At 35.6% G+C, this 27,896-nt stretch overlaps 2 protein-coding genes across 4 annotated transcripts in view; one reads left to right on the top strand and one right to left on the bottom strand.

Moving 5' to 3' along the window:
- Nucleotides 1–1,798: 1,798 nt before the first annotated feature.
- LOC125673049 (uncharacterized) lies at nt 1,799–5,597 on the bottom strand. Of its 2 annotated transcripts, XM_048909313.2 has the most exons (4): nt 5,359–5,597; nt 4,700–4,870; nt 3,253–3,362; nt 1,799–2,158 (listed from the first exon to the last, which is right to left on the bottom strand). In XM_048909313.2, exons 1-4 carry the CDS (start codon nt 5,528–5,530, stop codon nt 1,916–1,918), a joined length of 696 nt encoding a protein of 231 aa, XP_048765270.2. In that variant the 5' UTR covers nt 5,531–5,597; the 3' UTR covers nt 1,799–1,915. The 2 variants fall into 2 exon arrangements, 1 of the variants encoding a protein (XP_048765270.2); XR_007369246.2 differs by lacking the exons at nt 4,700–4,870; nt 5,359–5,597 and adding an exon at nt 3,518–4,000.
- Nucleotides 5,598–8,999: 3,402 nt separating this feature from the next.
- Nucleotides 9,000–27,896, top strand: part of LOC130053005 (uncharacterized) — a 71,786-nt gene continuing 52,889 nt past the window's right edge. The window contains exons 1-4 of one of the 2 annotated variants that reach the window (XM_056159428.1): nt 9,000–9,038; nt 24,315–24,402; nt 24,542–24,665; nt 25,641–26,150. In XM_056159428.1, coding sequence (XP_056015403.1) covers nt 24,364–24,402; nt 24,542–24,665; nt 25,641–26,150 — 673 coding nt within the window. In that variant the 5' untranslated portion in view covers nt 9,000–9,038; nt 24,315–24,363. Of the gene's footprint in view, nt 9,039–24,307; nt 24,403–24,541; nt 24,666–25,640; nt 26,151–27,896 lie in introns of those variants that run through there. The other variant, XM_056159427.1, reaches the window with a different exon arrangement.

Here is a 27,896-nt window from a genome sequence, read left to right as displayed (position 1 = left end):
ATTGCGTTTCTTTGATTTGGTTATGCTTGTACTCCCATAAGCAATACAAAATAGAGAGTTGGGAAAACACGGACCCCTAAATAGACTAGAGGTGGGACCCCAGGCGCGAATCCAGAATTTTTTTCCAGGGGGGGGGGGGGGACCTTTTCACAAAATCGAACCCGTGATATAACTCATTTTTCTTATAAATCGTTATACTATAAATTTTTTTTTTTTTATATCTTTGCAAATTCTAGGGGGGGGGGGGGGGGCTCTAGATCCGAGCATGGACCCGATGTCTAGGGGGAGTAAGCATCCCATGACGACCGACCACACCCGCCGTTAGCCCTATAACTTGATCAGGTAAACGGAATAATATGTTGTCAATTCAATTGAATATAATTTCTCTGATATCAACATCTAGATGTACGTTGTATGTACGACTATTAGAAATAGTGTTGATGACGGTATCATTTTAAAAATAGAAATGGCAACAAAGCAAAGTAGCATAAGTAGAGGAAGATGTTACTTGACTAACTCATTCTAAAAGAAAGATTTGGAATGCTTTTTAAGGGAGGTATCATGTTCTTAGTTATTGGAAACAACATAAATTCTAATGAATTTTAAATTTTATTTTTTTTTTGGCTCAAAAGGCAGCTGCCTCCTCCGCCTCCATGTAATTTACGGCCCTGGGATGTCTGTATACTTATGTTTATGTCGAGTTTTTACTTTCATTTTAGATATAAGGAATTACAGATAATTTGTTGGGTATGCGGGCATTTTCACAAGTCAAGGGTTATTGATTCGTTACCTCGCACTAACGAATCAATAACCCTTGACTTGTGAAGATGGGTATGCGGGGTGATTTTAACTAAGTCTAAATCTGTTGTACTTCACCTACACTACAGTTGGTAAGGGATTAATGAGTGAAAAAAAAATTCTGAGAGAAACATAAAACAAAGAAACAAACAAATCATCTTTTTTTTTTTTTACTATTGTTTGTTTATAAGCTGTGTTACTCCGAATTCGACAATTCTTCACTCTTAAGGAGGCGTCACGAGCTGTACTAGAGGAACTGCTACAGATTCTGGTCATTAAATGGCGCTTTTGTCTGATTGAAACCTCATGAAGTATCAAGCCACTTTGTATGTGAAATGTTCAATTTTGTAAGAAAAAAGAAATTTGGCTAGCAAATACCTTTTTTGTTGAATTTCGGAAATTAAAAGGAGTCCTTGTAATGGGACAAACGTCCGCCCCGGTTTTTCTTTGTTTTTTTTTTTTTTTTTTTTGTTGTTTTTTTTCCCTGAGCACATTAAGATTGTAAGGCAGGCTCCCTACAAAACACGTTATATCCGGCCAATGTTAGTTTCCTTCAAATTCTCCTTTCTACCTAAACATGATACCAATGACAACATATATCGCTCTGTTCTATTATCCTTTTTATTGATTTTTTATTTAAGTAACACAGTTACAACGTAAAACATTTTAACCAATCACCGTACTCTACCCAACCTTGCGAGGTTTGTATTGTACATGTATATCTGACAAACGGCTTCTTAGATTAAGTTCCGAGTAACATCACCCAATATTTACCTTATAGAGGCCAAGCTAACTAGATTAACCTTGTCCCGCGCAGTGTGAATGTCAGAATGGAGTCTGGGTCTAATCAAACACTCTATCACCCCCCCCCCCCCCCTCCCCCGATTATTATTCACATCAATAACTCCTCCCCCGATTATTATTCACATCAATAACCCCTCCCCTGATAATCATTCATATAATAAGCCTGCCTCAAAGTTCATCTGTGACGAATTATCTTTTTAACCAATGAAAGCGTTTCTTTCGGTTGTTCTGGAAGTCAATGCACTCAACTATTCAAGAAATATGTACCAGTTTTTATTTCACCATTTGGGTATTTTGAAGAGCTCAGTGCTTGCTATGATGGCCACCTGAGCAGATTTAAGTAGGCTGTTACTTTGGAGTCAGTGTCACTCTGAGCATTTCTTTTGTAATCATCAGCGGCCCGAGTGTTTCTTTTGTAATGGTTGTCAGTCTGAACATTTCCCGTGAACACATTCCCGCCGTTATCCGTCTCCTCGGACTGTTTCGGACTTTTACCGGATTTTTGGTTTGATGACCTTACTGCATTAACAATGACCCCAGTGACGACAGCGATAATCTATTGAACAGAAAAAAATGTATTTAATCTTTAACTGTAAAACAGTTATTATTTGTGTCAGAGTTACTATTCTTATATTTCTATCAAATGAACCCTAGCGCAAACATCCGTTCTTCCAAGTACCCCATTGGAAACAAGACTTCGAGCTTTCATGGGTTATCCTTGGTATGCATGTATGTTGGTATGTATGCATATACCAAATAAACACTTATTTTACTTCTCCTGGGGGGGGGGGGGGGTGAGATATTATATATGAATAGTATTTCATTCATGTATATATATAGAAAATATGTACATAAGATTAGACAGCAGGTATAATGCCGATATAAACCTCTCCATAGGTGTTAGAATATGTATGGTTTATCTTATCTTTTTCGATGAACACAAAGATCCTGTTACACTCATTTTATATTGATCAATTTATTGTGTTGGTATATAGTGTATCTTAGTGACAACATGGCTTACATACACAACCATATATAGCATACACACAAACAGGATATAGCCGTCATTGAGTCTGGTCACAGTCACTATTTATCAAAGTCTGGAATAAGTGATGATATATCAGATCTAACCGTCATTGAGTCTGGTCACAGTCACTATTTATCAAAGTCTGGAATAAGTGATGATATATCAGATCTAACCGTCATTGAGTCTGGTCACAGTCACTATTTATCAAAGTCTGGAATAAGAGATGATATATCGTTCACCTATATGAATATTCTTCTTAAGCAATGCAACGAACTTCACTTGATCACAATCTGAGGCCGGTAAGTGCGGTGATCTCTCTCGATCTCTCTCTCTCTCTCTCTCTCTCTCTCTCTCTCTCGCTCTCTCTCCCCCCCCCCTCTCTCTCTTAAATTTACTATCATGGTGTAACATATTGGTAGAATAAGCAAAAATAATAAAGAAATATTAAAATCAATCATGAAAACAATGTCTAATCTTACTCAATCGCGAACTAACGTAAATTTATCTTGTGTGTATGTTGTTCAATCGTGTTACTGCGTGATTTACAGATAACGCTAAACGTAATATTCAATACAACCACCTTTCTCGTTATTCAGGTTCATTACAGAAATTTTAACAATTACCTCAATCAAAATATAAACTGATGCTGCCAAACATAAATCAAAGGACCATCCCCGTGACAACTCCGTGTAATCTGTTACAATGAGCATACACCCGGCAAATCCCAGAATTCCTGTCGGTACATATAAGAAAAAAGAACAATAAATAAAAAATAAAAATTTCTCACACAGCAAATCCCATAATTTCTGTCAGTAAATATAAAGAAAAAGAACACCACCTCCCCCCCCCCCCCCAAAAAATAAATAAATAAGAAAAGAAAAGACTCACATACAACAAGAACGAGTCAAACACGTGTCAAATCGTCATTTCATGTTTCCCGAATAATCTCTAAAACACCAAGCGTAGTCACTTGTAAGAATAGAAAAACCGCTAAGAAATACCTATCTAATTATAAATACCTTAAAGTGCGTAAAATATCAATAAGTTAATGAAACATAACAGCTGAAAATCACATGATTTTGACTTATCTCCATATTTGGTAACGATTTCCGTGTTTGAACGATGGTAAGGGGAAATAGTCCAAGATGGACAAAATCTAATCTAAAACAAGTCATCGTATAATATACATGTAGTTTAGCGCTATTTATTATGCCCAATTAAGAAGAAAGGGGGTCTATATTTTTAACAATACTAACAATGCGGCGAAATAAGTCACGGAGTACGTGGAATACATATATTCACAAGCGGACAGACGACGCTAAAGATCCGGATTTAACTAGATTGAAACAGAATGTGTCTTCATAGTTGCAAATGACCAAAAAAAAAAAAATGGATTTCATTAGACATGAAGCAGAAACACACAGTGAATGTAAATATATGTAAATATACGTCATTAACTGTCACGTGTCGATCATGGAGACTGTCTTTCAAATGTTCAAATTTATTTTTTTATTTTTACATGCGGGAGAAATCAATTCCTGGAACTTTGTATTGGCGGACCCCTGGGCATACCAGAGGTGAAATGAGGAGTACACATCCCCTGTCGACTGGTGACACCTTCAGTGAGTCCCATGACTTGGTTAGATAAATGGAGTAATCTGTAGTCTTAGTATGTACAAAACAGCCTAACAACACTCGATGTGGTGACGAAGTTTTGAACGGAAAACCTGTGTCTTAAGATGACTTAGGAAATACAGTCTTAATCGATGTCTGATTCTATGTAGGAAGTTGAATCAATCCTTCATTTTTGTAAAGTCATCAACTATTTAATTGATACTAGTAGTTTCAAGATATTCTGCATCGAAAAATCGTGTATATCTTTTATAACATTACATACTATTTTTCACGTCCAAACACAACATCTTGTTGAGGAATTAATCTTACTTGATATTGGATATAATCTTACCTGATATTGGATATAATGAGGAGTGAACAACTGAGGAATTAATCTTACCTGATATTGAATATAATGGTATAATGACGAGTGAATAACTGAGGAATTAATCTTACCTGATATTGGATATAATGTTATAATGACGAGTGAACAACAGCCACACAACTGCAGCAGAATTCCCTCAGACTTGTGAAGAACACTTAGTGAAAACATCAGTACGGACGGAATTTGAAGGATGGTGAATACAAAAGTCGTCTGATGAAGCGCAACGCCGGCTGATCCCAGTCCTACAACAGTTGCACTGTGTAGCACTTTATACAAGTGTAACAGGAAGGGAGAAAATGCAACGGACCAGACCGGAATTCGAACCCGGGCCCCCTGAATCTCTAGTCAGGTGCTCTATCAACTGAGCTATCTGGCCATCGGCGATCGAACCCGGTTGACCGCTACATTCCTCCCTCCTTAGATGTCTTCACACCTGAAGACATTAACTCAGGATCTTTATCCCCTGGCAGGCATTTTTACCTGTCAGTTCCAGGGGCTGGTCTATGGCAACAAATCTAGTATAGGAGAGAGGAGAAAATCCCGGTCTGGTCCGTTGCATTTTCTCCCTTCCTGTTACACAAGTAACGATTTGATTTTTATCTCAAAATTCAACTTTGGACAGATGTAGGATTGCAAACATAAGCGCTCTGCAATTTGTGGCATGCCAATATGAGCGAAAAAGGTTTAAAGGGTCGATAAACAAACAAACAAGCAAACAAACAAATCTTACCAATGACATTTTCTGGGCAATTAGAATTGTATATAATACCGAGAAAACAATCCGATGACGCATTAGCCTTTATCCAGTACGGAGAAAGGAAACCGCACGTTTCCAGTACGACTGGAGGTAGAAACAAAAAACTAACAAGACAAACCAGGCCAGTACACACACCGGTATCCATTGTCTGTAAAACCGTCAGTGTCGGAAGAGTTGGGGGCTGTATAAAGATTTAACTGGACGTGATACGATCTCTGGTATTGAATTTTAACTACACGTTAGTGGGACGTAACACAATAGAACAGAGCATGACAGTTTAATCACATGTTTGTTGTTCTGTAAGGAGGAGCAGCACATCCGAGAAATCTGAAGTAGATGGAACGTGGAGGATATGTACAGCATTTAGTTAAAAAGAAATGATGTTTTAGTTGAAATAATCTGAAAACAGATTAATGCTCTTGTGAGACTCGAACCCATGATCTCCGGGTCAGCAGTCGACACGTTAACCTGATTCATCATCAACTAACCCACCGCAAAAATCTCGGAGATAGAATAACATTGAAACATTCCTGGATTTGCCGGGTATATGCTCATTGTAACAGATTACACGGAGTTGTCACGGGGATGGTCCTTTGATTTATGTCTAGCAGCATCAGTTTATATTTTGATTGAGGTAATTGTTAAAACTTTTGTAATGAAGCCGATTAACGAGAAAGGTTGCTTTATTGAATATTACATGTTTAGCGTTATCTGTAAATCACGCAGTAACACGATTGAACAAGATACACACAAGATAAAGGATTTAAATTTAAATTCGCGATTGAATAAGATTGAGTAATTGTTTGTTTTTTTCATTATTGATTTGAATATGTCTTTATTGTCTTTACACATTCTACCATTATGATACACCATGATAGTGAATATAACCAAAAGCCTTTTCAAGAGAGAGAGAGAGAGAGAGAGAGAGAGAGAGAGTTGATCATCTCTAGAAATATTTACCAAGACTACATGCCGGTGTTGGGGAGAGCAAGTAAATAATGTTCTCGCTGAGTTGTACACGAGGCTCGTGAAGAACAAAAGAGTGAAGTTCGAGGGTTTGGAAAAGCAGCAGGAGTTTCGAGTGAATCAGCAATACAAACTAAAAAAGTAACCATAGCTCTAAACCGCGTTGATGTTTCCCAGGGGCTATATGGCTTGGGAGAGTGAGCATTTCTATGTGTTTGTGAGGAGGGGGAGGAGGGGGGGGTGTTAATAAACAGATATATTGTAGAACAGAAAGAACTTCAGTTGTCTTTCTGGTTAGAATATTAAGTCATGACTGAATTATATAAACTTAAGAATTTACCATGCATGGGATTCAAAGATAAAATAATTACATTTATAATGTCATTTCATTCATTGTTACTCAGCAATTGTTCAATCGGAAAAGAAGAAATAATTTCTATAATTAGCCGCGCAACATAAATAAGACACCCGATCTATAGCGCAATGAATGTACACGTATGTATATTCAGAATATTTGACAAATTTTAGTGAAAAAAATAAAATGAATATTTTGTAATTAATTGATAATTCTCTCTCTCTCCTCTCTCTCTCTCTCTCTCTCTCTCTCTCTCTCTCTCTCTCTCTCTCTCTCTTATTTCTCCTTCAATGCAAAAATGCAGAGACAATGACGTTGATATGAGTTTTTTTAAGCAGTGCATTAAAAGTAAATTAAGAACATTGTTGAATGATGTCACGAATATCTGTAACGTTATTTGTTGAAAACTGCTGCTTTGGTGGGCTTTTTTTTTTTTTTTTATCAAACGTTGACCTCTGTTTAGAAAACAAAAACCGAAGCTCGATTACCCCATAGTTATTCTTTCAGCACTATTTTTAAGAATTGCTTTATTTTTAGTTTTTATATTACACCATCAAATTGTATCTACTACAGTGGCGGATTTAGAGGGGGCGCTGCCGGCGCCCCCCCCCCCCCCCCCCCGTAAAATTTTCAAATCTAAGGTAAATCGCGGTATCTTGTTTCGGAAAATGTACTAAACAATGAAAGAAGCAATGATTTCTTCCACTCGCGGAGAAATAAATGACATAATTCTTTGATTTCTTGAATTACTTTACTGGGAGAAACCCTTTAAATTTGGGTCATTTTATCAATTTCACCTTATTAAAATGATAGAAAATAGTAGAAATGACTTAATAGGAGAAATATTTCAAGCCCCATAAAATCTGTAAAATCCAGGAGCTTCCGGGGGCTTCACCCCTTGGACCCCCACCAGGGCTTCGACCTGGACCCACTGCCTCATAAAGTGGCGCCCTCGTAACCACAATTCCTGGATCTGCCCCTGCTACATGTATTTTATGCTGAATTCTGCAATGAGTAAAGTCAATCACTCTCTTATATATATATATATATATATATATATATATATATATATATATATATATACATAAATATGTGTGTGTGTGTGTATGTGTGTGTGTGTGATTAAAACAACATTTTTACTTCATTTTAAAAACCTCAGAGGTCCTTCAAAATTGTCACTTAAATTTGTCTTTCCAGTTATATCAGCTGGAGGATTCAAGCTCCTGAGAAACTTTTGTATACTTTGTCATGTTTGTTCGGTAATTTGTCTAGCGAAATTACAAATCTTATTATTTTCATCTTATTTTTTTCTTTTTCTTAAATTGTTGTTTAAAGTGTTACATTTTGCATACTTTTTAATTACTGTTTTACTGAATTGTTAATTTGTCTCGTGTACTTACACTATCATTTTTCACATTCAGTATTCTCTATGAAAGGTGAATATAACGAACAGTAATTAATATCATAACTCTTACAAGCAATACAAAATAGAGATTTGGGCAAACACAGACCCAGGTGGATATACCAGAGGTGGGATCACGTGCCAAAGAGGGACGTCTAATCAAAGAATTAAAAGTTTAATATGGATCACTAAGTAGGAAATGATAAAAATGAGTTGATACTTTGTCATGAGTGGATGACTGAACGTATTCGAAAACAAGTGTTTACATCTAAATATACATTTATATCAAGTCGTTTTTTTTTTTTTTGTTCATTGATACATTTGCCAAAACAAAAGCAAAAAAAAAAAAAAAAAAAAAAAAAAAAAAAAAGAAAAAAAAAAAAAAAAAAGCTGTCCTCTCAGTGTTGAAAATAAAAAAGTGGAGTGAGTCCCATTAGTATGTAAGTTAAATTAAATGTGTGTCCTATTGTATTTTGCACCGGTCCCAACCCCCCAACCCCCAAAAAATATTGACTGGTCATTTACAAGTCTTTTAGATTACTTCAATAGTGATTTAAATCATTCACAGATCGAATTTTAACTGTGATATGTGCAGTAAATAATTATTGAGTAAAGAATTCATCCACATGTTATATATTCGCCACAGAAATCTGAGAATAAGATCCCGCCTATGGCCTTTTATCCATAATATATAAAGGTACATGTATGTCTACTTTCGTTTTGATAACAATTAAATAAATGACAAGATGAAACAGATAGAACATACTTGACGCTTGGATTAATTAACATGGCAAATGTAGATAAAAATTATCATTTTTTTTCCAAATATAGAATGGGTATGAAAAGTATTTTTAAATGTGACCCTGCAACGAACCCCATGGAAATTCCGACAAAAATTGAAACGTTTAATAAACAGTCAACAGTAAGCAGGTATGTCCATTCTAAAATTATCACCATTGTTGTATGTTTACGGATATGACCATTGTCTTGTGGAAACATTTTTAACTACTACGAGAGTGTGTTTCTGATATAAAACTGAATGTAAACACTTAAATCTAGATAGTATCACTACACATTAGACGGTGTTACAGGCCTCGTTATGGATAGTGTCACTACACATTAGACAGTGTTACAGGCCTCGTTATGGATAGTGTCACTACACATTAGACAGTGTTACAGGCCTTGTTATGATCCATGCTGATTAGTTTAGTTGTGCGCATGTCGTCGTTATGTTATACTCGTAGTTAGTCAATGAATCGACATTTAAGAACAGCGTTTTGTATAATATCACCGAACAAAGTTCGCTCAAATTACGACACGGTAATTGTGCCATAAATATCGGTATAATTCACACTTAAGCTACGGCACATTAACTGTGTCATAAGTACCGGTATAACTTCATTCGCAATATTTACACTCCAGCGTGATAAAGATGTTACACAAGTATGAGAAAATATTATGATGAAATGACCCCTGGTAGGAAACAAAACAATAAAGGGTTTGCTACGGGTTTACACAATAGAAAATAAACCCAATTGATATAATTCGGGTGGGCTACATCATTAATTATATATAATTAATAGCAACATCGATTAGTCGAGACAGGCTATTTTTACATTTCAGTTAAATAGACACCGAAGTTGCACGGATATGTACACGTACGTGACGATCTGTCATGCATGATTAGGTCATAACTAATTATAGATGATGCGTACGACAGATTGGTATATTAGACATATATAAATCTTTGGTCATCTGAGTGGAGGTTAACGTAAGTAGGTGGATTTTCGACTGGTCCAAAGCAACACTAGCTGTCATTTCGAAGTTGGAAATTCTTATTGTAAAATTTTGATTTATTGTCTCAATGGTAAAAAAGTAAGGCTTATAAACTTATGTTATCAGTTCGTGATAACTGTATACATTAGATACTTCATTCAGAGGCTCTGAAGGAAGTAAAATGACATCATTGTCTTACCAAAGAAAAAATTGATTTTATTGATCTTTTTGATAAATTCTTAAAATTAGTTTTACGTTTATTGATAATAATGATCAAAATTATATAAAACCTATTATAATGACCCATTTTTATAACAAAATAAAATTGTCATAGTTTAAGCTAATGTTGCTTTACAGCTGAACAGGCTGACACAACCAATTATTGATTGAATCATTCTGAGTTCATTGATTGATTAAGATATGTCTAATGCTATCTGACGTGTTCATGTCAATTGCGTTCAAGACGGATGTGACCGATCAACAAGGAATGTTGGGATGTTTAATGATCCTCCTAGGCGACTGATCCCAATTCTGTTTTCCCAGGTGTTCATGTTTGCCTAAACTCTTAATTTTTTGTATTCCTTATACTGCTTATAGGATATATGAGATGATCACGGTTCGTTTTCTTGTTTTCATCTGCCTATGTAAGGATACGGCGATTTACTGCGCAGCAAATGCTCAAAAATCGTAGCAGTCAACAATTATAAATATTTTGAAGGCTTACATGCTTTCAACTGAAAGAGGAATAAAACACCAAAAATAAATCTTATAAATGTAGGACACGAACAACAATGCTTTGACATTGAAAGCTTTCAAATTACTTAATTTAATTAGAAATACAGTTTTAATAGAGAGCAATCCGAAAAAAATAATCATAAAACGTCTGTTAGACTTGAACCCGCGATCTACATATTGTTGTGCATTACGTGGTATAAATATAATATAGAGTGCCCAGTTAGTGCAGTAACAACATAAGTCGTTCGCCATAGGCTGAGTTGTACAGATCTCCGAGATGATCGTCTCTAGAGGTCTGGTCTGTGACTTGAATACAACTAACTTGACAGCTGCTCAGTATCGGGAATGTCGAGTCCGATCTGAATAACATCGAATATTACTACAATATCAGCAGTTGACTCGTTGACCTTCCGAGCTACCCAACTAGGCGATTAAATTTAAGGCCATAGGACACCTAAGATTTTGAACACATCAAGTAAAGTAGGAGTTTTTGTGTTTTTGTGCGTCGTGCATAATTGCCAACCTCCAACATGTAGAAGGAAGTTACTAAACAGAGTACGTTAGAGTACTATAGAGTACGCTGGTAAAATTTCATAATCTAATGCAATTGAAGTGTTTATTTGTATGTAGACGGCTTAAATAAACATGATTATAAAATAATTTCGCAATATTTCTCAAAAGTACTTGTTTTTTTAAAGCTATATTTTGACCAGAAAACATTAAATTTATTGAAGATTTACGGCATCCCGATCCCGATTATTAGCGATGTGACGTATTACATCAGTAATTGATTCCATAATTAATTCCATCTATGATTGATAGTTACTCGGAAATCATGATCTTTGATTCTCTTGTTTTGTTTTCCTCTTGTATTTTTAGCTCACCTGAGCTGAAAGCTCAAGTGAGCTTTTCTGATCACCCGTATTCCGGCGTCCGTCCGTCCGTCCGTCTGTCCATCCGTCTGTCCGTCTGTAAACTTTTCACATTTTCAACTTCTTCTCAACCAAAGTTGGCACAAAACATCCTTAGGTAAAGGGAATTCTAAATTGTTAAAATAAAGGGCCAGGCCACCTTCCAAGGGGAGATAATCAAGAAAAGGTAAAAATAGGGTAGGGTCATTAAAAAATCTTCTTCTCAAGAACCACTGGGACAGAAAAGATGAAATTTATAGATAAGCTTTATTAGGTAGTGCAGATTCTAAATTGTTAAATCATGGCCCCCGGGGGTCGGATGGGGCCACAATAGGGGGTCAAAGTTTTACATACAAATATATAGGGAAAATCTTTAAAAATCTTCTTCTCAAGAACCACAGAGCCAGAAAAGCTGAAATTTATATGAAAGCTTCCTTATATAATGCAGATTCTAAATTGTTAAAATCATGGCCCCCGGGGGTCGGATGGGGCCACAATAGGGGATCAAAATTTTACATACAAATATATAGGGACAATCTTTAAAAATCTTCTTCTCAAGAACCACTGAGCCAGAAAAGCTGAGATCTATACGAAAGCTTCCTTATATAATGTAGATTCTAAATTGTTAAAATCACGGCCCCCGGGGGTCGGATGGGGCCACAATAGGGGATCAAAGTTTTACATACAAATATATAGGGAAAATCTTTAAAAATCTTCTTCTCAAGAACCATTGGGCCAAAGAAGTTCATATTTATATGAAAGCTTTCTGACATAGTGTAGATTCAAGTTTGCAAAAACCATGGCCTCCAGGGGTAGGTTTGGGGCCATAATAGGGACTACGGTTTTACATGCAAATAGATATGGAAACTCTTCTGATATGGACCAAGGTGACTCAGGTGAGCGATGTGGCCCATGGGCCTCTTGTTCATTTATCTGGTGGCGCCCTGTTTTTATTGGTTTTTTGGAGGGGTTATGTCTCCCCCTTTAAATTTATCTTTTTTGATTTTATGGTTTTTTTTGGGGGGGGGGGGGTATGTATTCCCCACCCTTTAAATTAAATTTATCTTTTTTGATTTTATGTTTTGTACCTTTGTTGTCTTTTAAAGTTTTTGTAGTTTGATTTGGTGAATGTGGAAAAGAAAGTGAAATACTTTCATTTTCAAAAATGCTTCAAAAGGTTAGTGTCCGTGTGAAGATTCTCAATTCGATATAAGTGGGTCTTTAGATAGGAGAACAATTCTACACAACCCTTACATATAATGTCTACTTTATTCTTGTCAATGTTGATAATCAGAATTAAACTATAAACTACTTTATGGTACTTTGAACAATGATGTACATGGAAGTAAATGGAAAAAAAGAAAGATGTGTTTCCATCATGTGAAGCATGCAATATAGATTATTATTATTATTTACAGTATTTATATAGCGCATTATATAATAAAAAAAAATCTAAGCGCTTTACATTAAAACAACAATAAACTACAATTAAAAATTGAACATATCTAAAACAGTGTGAAAAAAAAATCGTAATTAAACTACAGAAAATACATACAAAAAGGTTTCATGAAAAAGAATATTAATACTGTCACTGGAAATGGCTTACATAAAATCGTGATAAGCAAGTCTGAAGAAGTAAGTTTTTAATTTTTTCTTGAAAAGTTCGAAAGAAGATGAAGACATAAAACAATAATGTATGAATTTAAAATCATTAAGCATATTTGGGAGAAATAATTAGCTCCTTCTTGGAGTTTTATATTACATGGGACACTATTGTACTAGCAATCAACAAAAAAAAACCAAAAAACCAAAAAAAAAAAAAAAAAAACAAAAAAAAAAAAAAAAAACAAAATAAAGAACAAACAAAGAAAAAAAAAAAACAAAAAAAGAAACAATCTTTCTGAATAATCTTATATCCTCTGTTAAGTTTTTTCTATTTATAAATATAGAATGAAATACAGATTACAGAATGAGAAAATGATGGAGCAAGATCTGCATACGTTTAACATTGAACGTGTTAATCCATAGTTATAATGCAATACTTTTGTTTACATATGTTAAATATACTAGTAATAGTTCGTTTCGTTTAAAGCGGATTTTTCAATTTACAAGTTAATTCTTGACACAATTTCATAGTTTTTAGTATTTAGCACAAATCATTTAGTTTTACACATGCTATTTTCTATTAAGCAATCTAATTGTAAACAAAAACATGGCACGAGCCTTGTTGATATAAGAAAGAATTGTGAGTGCTGTATCTCACTTGTAGCTCAAAAGTTGATATCAAAATTTTGGTTGAACATTAGAAATACTTTAGTTAAGCTGGATCGATCCTCATGTGATTTATCAATATTAATGTTATTGATTTTCACTCAGTATAGTTTAATTTCATCAATAACCAAAGAGAATATGTATGTCGCCACCTTTTTAAAGATGTCATACATACAAAAACAGAAGTATATATCAACATAAAAAAATCAAACATTTTCGTTAAACAGAATAATAAAAATTGATCTAAAAAAAACTTACTGATATGACAATTTTTAAATGTCAACAGTTTAAGAAAAGTGCTTATTCATAGATATATAAAAATTAATTGTGGATATTAGTGAAATCATTGTGTCATGGACATGCAGTAGAGGTAATTCTAGCATAGGAGTTATTGCCCTTGACAACATTTTAAAAATTATAAATACATGTAATTTATTATCTATGGAAAATAAAAACTTTGTCAGTATCAAACGTTTACCAAATTTTTTTATTATACCCGCACTTTCTAAAGAAAGCTCGGGTATATTATTTTTATCCTGGTCCATCCGTCTGTCCGTCCCAGTTGTTGTCACTAAAACTGTGTCCACATTTACAGCGCAATCCAAATGATATTCTAGGTGCTAAATAGTAAAGTCCTTTAGATGTACAATAAGGTTTCAGAAATTTCATATTGGCCCCAGGGGGCAAATAGGGTATGAAAATGACATTTTTTTTTCACATAAAGCTTGTCACTTAAACTCCATCTACAGCTGTAGGAGCAGTCACAAGCTATTCTAGGAGCTGAATAGCAATGTCCTGTAGATGTGCAATAAGGTTTTGGAATTTCCATATTGGCCCCATGGGGCAAATATGAGCTGAAAAATGACGTTTTCTATCATAAAGCTCCATCTACATCTTTAGGAGTAGTCACATGATATTCTAGGACTGTTTACCTTGAATGACCTTGAAAATGAGTCAAGGCCAAAGGTCAAGATCACTTTCTCCTCCACAAGGTCTTAAGTGGTTGACTTCAAAAATGGGGTCATGGTCAAAGGTCAAGGTCACTCTTCAAGATGTGGGTCTCCACAAGCAATGCAACATTGAGTATGTACGTCATTCCAAATGAAGTCTATATCCCTTTCCTTCACGGGATTCAGAATGATAGCTGTCTTCGCCAAGTACTTGCAAGACACAGATAGATGACCGACACTCTACGCATAACTTGGAGAAACAGTCTCCGTGGGAAAGCTCTGTCAATGTCAAGGAGGACTGCATGGACCAACCAAGTGCCAATTTACATATCTGCCCAATGTTCAACATTAGGGCACTGGTACTGATCTTTAAGCAATACACAAAATTGACACTCTACACAAACTGATAATACCCCCCCCCCCCCAATTAAAACAAATGCACATAGACAGAAAGAGCTACACTTGTACATTTCACCTTCTGTAATATTGTAAACCAATAAATGAACAAAAATATTATTAAAAAAAAGAAAAAAGAAATGATAAATAAAATAAAATAAATGAATAAGCTAGACTTGTCTGATCAGGAATGATGCAGTATCCTCTGTACAGACTCTATACTCAGCAAACATTTTCATTGTGCCTTTGCTCAGCCTCTTAAATCCAAGTGAACTCACTGAAATGACCTCCACGTCCACACATGTACACAAATCATCCAACAAGGAAATGCGCAGCTTCTTCTCCTGTCGTCCGTTTACTGCATCCTCAAAAATGAAAGTAGAAATCCCCGCCAACCAACTCTCTCACACGTCACTGTTTCGGATCCTATAAAAAAGTAACTTTATCAAAGTACAATGAGCATCACCATGCATTCAAACACAAATAAACAACATTGATATCATTCAAACTCCATTATTTCTTCTCTTTAAATCATCTAGTGTTTAACCCTGGTCACATTACCTTCGTAAATATTTTGCTCACTAAAAAGTCATGCCGGGTCAAATGATCATAGATATATTTAGAGGGGGTGGGGGTGGAACAGCATATGACGATATCTGATCATCAACTTTTATCACATTTGTTTGAGCATGTAAGTCACTAAAAATTAAACTTGTCGTAAAAATACACACTGAAGTAACTACAAGGAATTGCAGAACACCTGGATACCAATTAGGGTATCATTCTGTCTCTGTAATTGAGCTTGTGAAGTAGATCTTACAGAAACGGATGCAGGAATTTTTGAAGGGGGGGGGGGCAGTACTTGATCTTTTAGAAACTTTTCACAACGTCCTTCTGCTATCTATATCTATGTTTGATATAGCAAAGAAATGAGAGAGAGAGGGTTACTCCCAGTAAGCTGGGGGCGGCCTAGGCCCCCAGAAGCTGTAGGGTAAATGGTGCAACTCCTGCATTCTGAACATTTCCTGGACCTTCCTTTTCACTTTCAAATTCTCTACTTCTTAAAATTCTTTTTTTTATTAAAATTGTTTATGTTACATATACTTTTTAAGAATTCTTTTTAAAGCGATACTTGCAATTGACGAAAATATTGTAAATATTTTATCAGTGTGTCGTCTTATTTATCCTAGAATTAAATGATAATTATACTGGTGTTGATAAATTTGAATGAAACAATTAGTAGTACATATACATGTAAGTATCTACCTTTCATATCATTTGGACTCAAAGTCTCGTTAAAATTGAATCATTCTTAAATTGTTTGGTTCTCCAAAGGGGCGCTCTGGACCCCCCCCCCCCCCCCCCTCCTTCTGGATCCGACCATGTCTTATGTGTTGTTTCTGCTAGGAAATTTCATTTGCGATTACAGTCACTTGCCCTTTATAACCATAACAATGCGAAGTAATATAAGCCCCGTCAGTTTTATTGACAACGGCAATTTCTTTCCTTTGAAATGGTAAAGAAGTTCGATATATTGACACTTCTCTCTCTCTTTCTCTCTCTCTCTCTCTCTCTCTCTCTCTCTCTCTCTCTCTCTCTCTCTTCTTTATGGTAGGCAGTTGAAACGATGTGTAGTGAAAATGTAAGTTTAAACGGTGAATCTAATCGTATTTTGCAGATTTGGTATATCGAAGTTTGGCTTTAAATACGTACAGTTTTAATAGCGTTAGGTGTAGTTGTCAAATTAATGAGTCAACTTTTCCATCCCCTTTTGGAACTGAGGATGCAATGGGTCGGAGATGGGCCACTTCAAAGTCGATCTCTAGCCTATCTCTAAAGGGCAGCGAATATGCATTACATGCATAGTCTAAACATATTTTCTATCATGACAAACTTCACCTTCTATACAATAGTTAGGCTCCGTAGAATTAAGATTAAAGATGGCGACCTTCATATAGGCGCTTCGTGTCGTTGTTGCTAAGTCAATCATTGGGCGGCTCAATTGACTTGTATTTTTCCGAGTTTATGTACATTTTGATAAACGAAAGTTAGCATCTTTGTCTCTTGGATTAAATCATAAAAACTTTGGAAGAAAGGTTAATGACTTGAGTTCTGGGGCAAGTTATACGAGTTTAACCTGGTTTGGGTCAGTTTACATTTTTTTATAATCCGCTTCAGCATAAACTGATCCAGACCAGGTTATACTCGTATAACTTGCCCCAGAATTAAAGTCACTCCTTAATTAATCTTTCTGTGTGTGGTTTTGATGATTCCAGGAAAACGAATGTGTACGCTGGAATATCAAGTAAATGGTGTCTCTTTCATAATACATCAATTTTCTCTTCAACTGATGAAAAGCTAATTGTAACCAGACCTGGTTTCTCTCAACCCCTGCTCTTTAATTCTGTCGTTGCAAATACATTTACAGAATCACATAGGAATCTAATAAGATCCTTAGCTATCTCAAGAATAGCCTCGTCTTGGTTATGCATAGTGTTATAATCTATTATCGTGCGTTCTGCGTCACTAAGTGTGTTCGAGTTGTTTTTCTTGTTTGTGCTATCAGCTGATTCTGATTTTCAGTTAGGATGTTCTAGATTGTCGACTTTTTGTATTCTTTCTATAAGCGTATCAACATACCGTGGTAGCGAGTCAATTTGTCTTTGGTGTGTTCCAAGTTCAAGGTCAAAATCTGAATTCATTGCTTTGATATTTATCGTCAATACTTGCCATAAAATCGTTACGAAAATTATTCTATTTCTGATCACATGACGAACGTATTTTTTTCTGACTATTTTGAAAGATCCTCACCGCGATTGTTATTAAAGTAATTTGCTCTATCATTTTCGTCTCAAAATCCTTTGTCAATCACATCCGCGACTTCGAACAGTTTGCTAGTGGGTTTTGGAATTTGTTCATCAGACGACAGCCTACGCCAACCCCGTTCCAATCTTCTCCTTACATGGACCCCCAAACACACTTCCAAATTAACAAGTTTGTTAAAAAACACAGACTATACTCACATTGCAATGGCTTTTTTATCCACACAAACATTCACGGGTTAAAATCACTGCCTAGTCATCTTAACGCATACGCAACCTTATGTTTGAATAAAAGGACCTCTAAATCGGATACATTTTTCACAATGCAGTGCAAGTTATTTCCCTCTAAATCAAGGAGCACACAAACCGTTGCGATCCACAATTCATAACGTGAGCATAATGATTTACTATATCTGTCTGTAATTAAAGGTACCAGTTAAGATATTTTTCTGTACTTAATGAACGTAATTTTAGCCACTGATTTCATTTCTGTAGACTGTGCGATTTTTTTGTTTCGTAGGCAAAGTTGTATCATGATGTAGCAAAATCTGTAAATATCAAAGTATTCCTCTGCTTAGATCATGATCAAAGTATCTTGAACATATCATTAATTCTTTATTATTAATTTAAATCAATATTTTGGATTTATATTTTTCCTGGAACACCATTATTGCATTGCATTTTGATAGGATGAATATCTAAATTCAAATATTGGGGGAGGGGGTCCAAAAAGTTTGTCATCCGACATCGCTTTTCACACACAGTTTATTATTATTTTCAACAAACATCAAATGTAGTTCGAAGTGGGAAGGGTTGTTGATGAAAACTATGTGAATTTAATTTCTTCTTGTTAGACGTTGTAAATTCGTGTGTCATTTCAAATTAATTCTGAAGAGTGTTTTCATTTTGGTAGCTAGCCTATAAAACCCAATGTAGACGTTGAAAGAATTGCACAAAATGCATACTATTATCTCAGCAACTTAATCCTCCTATTCACCCTTCTACTCCGGTAACCTTTCAATATCCACGCCTGGACAATGTTAATTATATGTACATGTACATCGAATGTAATGTAATATTTATGTTGGTATTTGATTGGACTTTATTTTTGTTTTGTTTTTTCACGTGCGATCCAATATTTTGAAAACATCTTTATGTAAACCACCTTTAAATGTTTTAAATAACTCGACCTGTATTGAGTTACGTAGCATTAGAGTGAAGGTTGGGACTAGCTCCACACTTTTTTTGACAGCGTTCTTTTTCCTCTATCATTACAGACAAAGTTGGCAATTTTTAAAGTTCGATCTATAGGCTAGTTCCTTACCTTTTTTGAAAATTAACAGTGGACTGTAGTGGAAATAAATGTATAATCAAATTAACCTAAGAATTGGAGTAAAGTATCAACGCTCGTCTCCTTATCCCCAAAATGTAGGATTTAGAGCTTTGATTTCAATTTTACATTTTACGAGATATGAAATACCCGACAATTGTAAAAAAAAAAAAAACTTCTCCGGCTGCCCCACCCCACCCCCTCTCTTTTGACCCATCCCAATAAAGAAAGAAACAAACCCAAGAAGGATGGATGGTTATGTCTATTTAATCTCATGCTTTCATCGTGCCTTTCTTTCCAGATGTCTGTTGTTTTGAAAGATGACTTCTAAAATTATCGGGTTTCAAATAAAATTGTTTTCACAACCTTAAAATTTGACGAAATTCTAGACAAGCTTTTACGATAGTCAATGTAAAGCTCCAGGTTGACATTTTAATGTTATTGTCCAATTATCGTGTAATCCGTGTACGTACAGCTTGGTGGCGTGGCGTCAATAGCACACACCGCTTGTGAAACGATATTATTTCTCTGTCTTCTAATTAAAGAATACCTCGCTATGCGAGATGTATAATACAGAGGTCATGACATTTTAAATTATAGTTATACCCGCACTTTCTAAAGAAAGTTCGGGTATATTGTTGTTACCCTGGTCCGTCCGTCCGTCCGTCCGTCTGTCTTCTTCCTCAAACTGCTCTTTTATTTCAAGTGGTAACCAAGTGATCTTTTGGAATATGATAGGTGGTGTACTGTATATATATGATAAGGTTTTAAAATATTCAATTTTACCCTGGGGGCAAAACGGGGTCAAAAATGACGTTTCTTAAACAAAAACCTGGTTCCCAGAACTCCTCCTACATTTCATGCAGTAGCCCAATCATCTTTTGGAAGATGATTGGTTGGGTCCTGTAGATGTGCAATAAGGTTTTGGAATTTTCATTTTCAAATGGGGGTCGAAAATGATGTTTTTTAACACAACCCTGGTTCCCAGAACTCCTCTAACAATTTACACAGTAGCCTAATAATCTTTTGGAAAATTATTGCTGGTGTCCTGTAGATGTGCAATAAGGTTTTGGAATTTTCATTTTCACCCTAGGGATCAAATAGGGGTCGAAAAATGACGATTTTGTACAAAGAAACCCTGGTTCCCAGAACTCCTCTTACAATTTACACAGTAGCCTAATAATCTTTTGGAAAATGATTGCTGGTGTCCTGTAGATGTGCAATAAGGTTTTGGAATTTTCATTTTCACCCTAGGGATCAAATAGGGGTCGAAAAATGACGATTTTGTACAAAGAAACCCTGGTTTCCAGAACTCCTCTTACAATCTACACAGTAGCCTAATAATCTTTTGGAAAATGATTGCTGATGTCCTGTAGATGTGCAATAAGGTTTTGGAATTTTCATTTCCACCCTAGGGATCAAATAGGGGTCGAAAAATGACGATTTTGTACAAAGAAATCCTGGTTCCCAGAACTTCTCTTACAATTTACACAGTAGCCTAATAATCTTTAGGGAGATGGTTGTTGGTGTCCTGTAGATGCACAATAGGGTGTCGGAATTTTTATTTTTGCTCTGGGGGTCAAGTGGGGGTCGAAAAATGACGATTTTGTACCACAAAAAACCCTTGTTTCCAGAACTCTTCTTACATTTTACACAGTAGCCTAACAATCTTTTGGATGATGATTGCTGGTGTCCTATAGATAAGCAATAAAGTTTTGGAATTTTCATTTTCACCCCTGGGGTCAAATGAGGGTTGAAAATGACATTTTTGCATAAAAGAACACTCAGGTCCCCAGAACTCTTTTTACGTTTTAAGCAGTATCCTAATAATCTTTAGGAAATTGGTTGCTGATGTCCTGTAGATGTGCAATAAGGTTTTGGAATTTTTATATCCGCACTTTCTAAAGAAAGTTCAGGTATATTGTTTTTATCCTGGTCTGTCCGGCCGTCCGTCCGTCCGTCCCAGTTGTTGTCACTAAAACTGTGTCCACATTTACAGCGCAATCCAAATTATATTCTAGGAGCTGAATGGTAAAGTCCTGTAGATGTGCAATAAGGTTTCAGTAGGGGGCAAATAGGTCCTGAAAAATGACATTTTCTAACATAAAGAGTGTCACTTAAACTCTATCTACATCTGTACGAGCAGTCACATGATATTCTAGGAGCTGAATAGTAATGTTCTGTAGATGTGCAATAAGGTTTCGGAATTTTCATATTGGCCCCAGGGGGAAAATAAGGGCCGAAAAATGACGTTTTCTATCACAAAGCTAGTCACTTAAACTCCATCTACATCTTTAGGAATAGTCACATTATATTCAGGGAGCTGAATAGTAATGTCCTGTAGATGTGCAATAAGGTTTTAGAATTTTCATATTGGCCTCAGGGGGTAAAGAGGGGCCGAAAAATGACATTTTCTATCATAAAGCTCCATCTACATCTTTAGGAGTAGTCACATGATATTCTAGGATTGTTGACCTTGAATGACCTTGTAAGTGTGTCTAGGTCAAAGGTCAAGATCAATTTCTCCTCCACAAGGTCTTAAATGGTTGACTTAAAAAAATGGGGTCAAGGTCAAAAGTCAAGGTCACTCTTCAAGATGTGGGTCTCCATAAGGAACGCAATATTGAGTATGTACGTCATTCCAAAGGAAGTCTATATCCCCTTCCTTCACGGGATTCAGAATGATAGTTGGCTGCACCAAGTACTTGTGAGACACAGATAGATGACCGACATTCTACGCATAACTTGGAGAAATAGTCTCCGTGGGAAACCTCTGTCAATGTCAAGGAGGACTGCATGAACCAACCAAGTACCAATTTACATATCTGCCCAATGTTCAACATTAGGGCACTGGTACTGATCTTTAAGCGATACACAAAATTGACACTCTATACAAACTGATAATACCCCCCCCCCCCCAAATTAAAAGAAATAGACATACACAGAAAGAGTTACACATGTACATTTCACCTTCTGTAATATTGTAAACCAATAAATGAATAAAATATTATTCCAAAAACAAAAAAGGAAAAAATGATAAATAAAATAAAATAAATGAATATGAGATTGATCACTGTTCGTTATCTTCAACTTGCCTGATCAGGAATGATGCAATATCCTTTGTTCAGACTCTATACTCAGGAAACATTTTCTTTGTGCCTTTGCTCAGCCTCTTAAATCCTAGTTAACTCATTGAAATGACATCCACGTCCACACATGTACACAAATCATCCAACGAGGATATGCGCAGTTTCCCCTTCTGTCGTCCGTTTACTGCATCCTCAAAAGTGAAAGTGGAAATCCCCACCAACCAACTCTCTCACATGTCACTGTTTCGGATCCTATAAAAAAGTCACTTTATCAATGTACAATGAGCACCATCATGCATTCAAACACAAATAAACAACATTGATATCATTCAAACTCCATTATTTCTTCTCTTTAAATCATCTAGTATTTAACCCTGGTCACATTACGTTCGTAAATATTTTGCTCACTAAAAAGTCATGCCAGGTCAAATGATCATAGATATATTTAGAGGGGGAGGGCAACAACATATGACGATAAGCTTATCATCAACTTTTATCACATTTGTTTGAGCATGTAAGTCACTAAAAATTAAACTTGTCGTAAAAATACACACTGAAGTAACTACAAGTAATTGCAGAAAACCTGGATACCAATTAGGGTACCATTCTATCTCTGTAATATGAGCTTGTGAAGTAGATCTTACAGAAACGGATGCAGGAATTTTTGAAGTGGGGGGTCAGCACTTGACCTTTTAGATACTTTTCACAACGTCCATCCGCTTCTTTGCTAGTTAAACATTATAGGATTCAGAGATATAAAGCGGGGGGGGGGGGGGGGGGGGGTTCCAGAAATAAAAAAAAAATGAATTGATACAAATAGATATACGTGTATCATCCAGTGCTAGTTAATCTTTTATTTAACTTGTACATTAAAAATAATTGCCTACAAATATTAGCAGTATCATATATATATTTTTTTTAAACAACAAAGATGTCCCACAGAAAGGGGGGGGGGTGTGCCAATCCCCGGATTCCCTTCTGGATTCGCCATTTGGACGGAGTGTATATTTAAAGGCAAATGCTTACGTGCGGGTATTACTGTCTCATGACAGCATCTAGTTATATATTATACCATTACATTTTTGTGGTCATAAAAATATAAAACATAAACCCCTGTCAACAAAATAAAAAAAATAAATAGCTGCATATAAGGCGTCAATCTATATTAAACACACCCGCAGTAACAGACATCTGTCCCGCAGAAACGCATACAACTTCTTCAAACCTATATCATTGGCTTGTGCCGGCCCATAAATAGAACAGTTATCTAATATGGCGGATAAACGATACATGCGGCAGACACGGGGAATTCTACTATATTAATTCATGTCAGCTTTAAGTATACCTATTTACGTTGGAGCTATTCTTACATGCCAGAGGATTATGAGAATCTCTGTGTTTGGTTCATCATATATGAATGTTGGTCGACAACTTGGACACGTGGGTTTCCTCCGGGTACCCTGGTTTCCTCCTATTCAATGAAAACACATCGCTAATATCCGTGCAAGTCAGTAAATAGCTGGTATATAGCTAATGTTCATTGCTGTTATGTTTGACTTTAAAACAAAATTATTATCATTAAGGTGCATGTACATGTATATGAAAATATCTCTGATACGAATTAATTTCCTGTTGATTTATTTCTAATGCAAACACAGTTCATTTAAACATTAAAATATTCGTTTTCGCTATCGTCTATTTCATATTTCTTTTAAATAAAGTGGTAACAAAAGGAAATGAAAACAACGAATGCTACAACTTACTAAAACTTAGAACAGCGTATGACATATTAAATGATGATTTCCCGTTGAACTTCATTCGAGAATATTTCTCAGAACTTTTACTTCGTCATCATCTGACATACTGTACCACTTTATTCAAATCCAGGAGATGATGACTTATAACGCTTGACGTTTTAAATTTCAGAATGTGACCAACTTCCACAACTGTTGAGAATATATTGACGTCGTCAGTAATGGCAGAGAGAAAGCGTCGTGATTCAGCTGTTGAGTCTGTGAGTAGCTTTTGATTGCAAGGATCTAGTTCATGTCCTTTGAATATCACAGTGATACATAAACTATATATATGTCACAATGTACATTCATTCTTCTCCTAAGGGGTAATATTTCTATTGATATTTTCTCTTTACCAAGGATCTCTTGCAAAAGCGTTTTAGAGCAGACTCCAACAGCAAAGACGATGACGAGGGTGATGACGATGATGGTGATGATGGTGAGGAGGAGGAGGAGGAAGAAGAGGAAGAAGACAATGTTACCAGTAAAGAAATTACTATTGTCTATAATTTCGTCTCATTGACCATTAAATGTGGGTATTGGGAATTTTTTTTCAAATAAATAGAAACAGCCGTAACTATGTTTTGGTGTTATAATCTATACCTACATAATTTGAAGCAGAAAATTAATAATTCATTCAATGAAAACTGAGTTTAACTGACATGACTGTATTGATTTTAATTGATTAAGATTTTTTGAACAACATATAAGTAATATGGATACAAACGAGGTATTCATTTTATAGATTAATTAGCGATGCATATGTAAGTATAGCTACTGAACTGCTCTTACCAAACACATGTATTGAACCTAATTTGATATATTCATTTTCACGTTAAAGAGAAATCTTGAATTTTCACATTCCCATTCCAAACATTGATCGGTGATACAAGTGAATAATCTTTAGTAAGCTACACAACATTAGACATTCTTTATTTCAATAGAGTGATAGAAAGCATCATGAAATTCAGTTATGCTTCATTTAGTGGATTTGCGTTTTGACAAGTCTGTAAATCTTAGAAATTCAACATATTTGTCGATCAGTTTATGTACAATTTTTGATTTTATGAAGTACGTTCTGCCTAATCTTAAGGTTATAATTCACCTTGATAATTGAATTGGTTGTATCATTGAATCTCCAAAAAGTCTCATTGGTGATATACAAATATACATGTTTTATTTATCAATATAAGCATTCGATTTTTTTCAAGGCATCTACTGTAAATATGACCGGGCGATCCTACTTCAGTTATTGACTCGATATGTCGGGCTTTCTTCTTGGGATATAGATAAAGGATATTTCCATAAATGTTTGGAAAAAATAGAAGCTTGTCGTGGGGTTATAATTCAGTTTGGGAATTGAATCAGTTATGTTATTGTATCAAAATCCTCTCTTTGATGATATACACATACATATTTTCTCTATCAATATCAGTATACACATTTCATTTGTTTCCAGATATCTACTGTCAACTTTCTGAATATGACCAGGCGATCCTACTTCATTTGTTGGCAAGACATGGCTGGATTTATTCTATAGATGAAGGGATAGATGAAGGGACAGATGAAGGGGAACTCCATGAATATTTGGAAACATTTAGAAACTTGTGTGACATGGACAGCAGACCAGTAGAGGAGGATATCCGTTTTATTAAATCAATGGCTGACAAAGGGGACGTGTTGAAGTGGGACGGTGGAAAACTAGAGTTTTCTTCTCCTGGGGTCAGATATAGGGTTATTGAAGAGTTTGCAGGCTGTGTCAGAACTGACAGTGAATATCTGATATTGAGCATAATTATTGAGAAGAACTGGAGTGACCCTAAATCTGAAGGAATTAGAAAACGAATCACCCAGAGCATTCTACAGCCTTTTTTCTGGAGAAAAGGACTTGATTCCATCGACCTCTTTGTCACAAAGGGATATCTGATTAATATGTTCTGTGATGGACGGAGAGTTATCAGCGAAATACGTAAGTAAAATGTCAATCACTTTAACACTTTCTCTGACGTACCTGTGAGTTTGACCGGTAATGTGTAAAAACAGGACCATGCAAAAGGAATGCCTCTAAATCTTTGAAACCATGTGAAAATCAATTGAGTAAATAGAGTCATTAAATTAAAAAAAAATGAAGTGAAAGATGTGTCGATCTAAATATGACACAACACTTTGCATCACACCATCATCCTCTCCATCGATATGAATTATTAAAACAATCCTTATGAATGCAATATTCTTTTTTTCATATTTTTGAAGAAGAAAAAAACCCATCAGAACAAATTATAGGGGTATTAAAGGAGTAATGTTCTACTCAATGCAAGGGGTTAACGGTGATTTTCTAATGATTATTCATGAAGGAATGACGTTTATATAAACGGTGGATGCACGTAAGCCGTGAGAAAACAATTATTAGAAACATCGTGGGTGATGAGTATTTCGTTTACAGTATGCAATCATATTGAATCGAGATTTCATGTTACGTAATTACTTTAAAGCAGATTAATTACTTTACAAAATTATCAACTTTTCATAAATTACATGCTTGAAAACATCTCCATGTAAAAGAAAACAGTGAAAATATTATTTAGAAAGTAAATATAGTGTGGTACATAGATGCAAGGTGAAGATAACGAACAGTGATCAATCTCATAACTCCTACAAGCAATACAAAATAGATAGTTGGGCAAACACGGACCCCTGGACACACCAGAGGTGGGATCAGGTGCCTAGGAGGAGTAAGCATCCCCTGTTGACCGGTCACACCCGCCGCGAGCCCCATATCCTGATCAGGTAAACGGAGTAATCCGCAGTCAAAATCAGTGTGCCAAGACCGGCTTAACAATCTGTATGAAACACGTCAGACAGCATTTGACCCAATGCGAGGTTGTATTGACGAACTAGATCGTTATAACGACCATAGAATTTGCGAAATGCTCATCCGGAAAACCTCGGACATTTCAGCCAAAGCACGGTGTAAGGCCCGAGGTGTTCCGGGTAACGCATAAATTATACAGTGTTAGACGTCTATAAATAGCCCTACGCCCGACAAGGGAATCCCAACATGATGTATTAACTCAGACGCAACTGTCTAGTTTTAGGGCTGAAAGAGCGTAAACAAAGAATTACTAAGATACATTTGATATTTTTATTACTATTAAGCTTATGGCACGGTGCTGTTCTAACAAACTACACAGCTTTACAAAGATAAGAACACCAATGATATGTAAGTTTGAACTGGTAACGTGACTGTCACTTGTAAATACAGGGTGACGCGATTGTTTGTAAACACCGATTTAGAATTAAATATTTTTTGTTAAAACAGGTGAAATAATGTATGATATGTCATACAGCCTCATAACTACATACGTGCGATGATTTAATAGCGTTTTACGTGATGGAAAAAAATGTAATTCGGATCATACAGCTTCAAACCTGGTATTTGCGCCACTATCTATCGCTACTAGAAAAAAAATATCGGCTAATAAATCGATGTTCCATATAAAAATAACAATCTTTGTATGAAATAATAAATTGAAGGGAAAAGTACGTCTTCTATGACGCGAAGTGTGTCTCCGTTACTACGTGCCTAACGATTGATTGATAATAAGGGAGGGTGAAGATAACGAACAGTGATCAATTTCAATCATACTTCCGCAAGCAATACTAAATAGATAGTTGGGCAAACACGGACCCCTGGATACACCAGAGAAGGGATCAG

Source organism: Ostrea edulis, chromosome 3 (genome assembly GCF_947568905.1).
Source record: "Ostrea edulis chromosome 3, xbOstEdul1.1, whole genome shotgun sequence".
Lineage (NCBI taxonomy): Eukaryota > Metazoa > Mollusca > Bivalvia > Ostreida > Ostreidae > Ostrea > Ostrea edulis.
The sequence above is the reverse complement of the archived record's forward strand: the minus strand, read 5'-3'. Positions and strand labels throughout refer to the sequence as shown.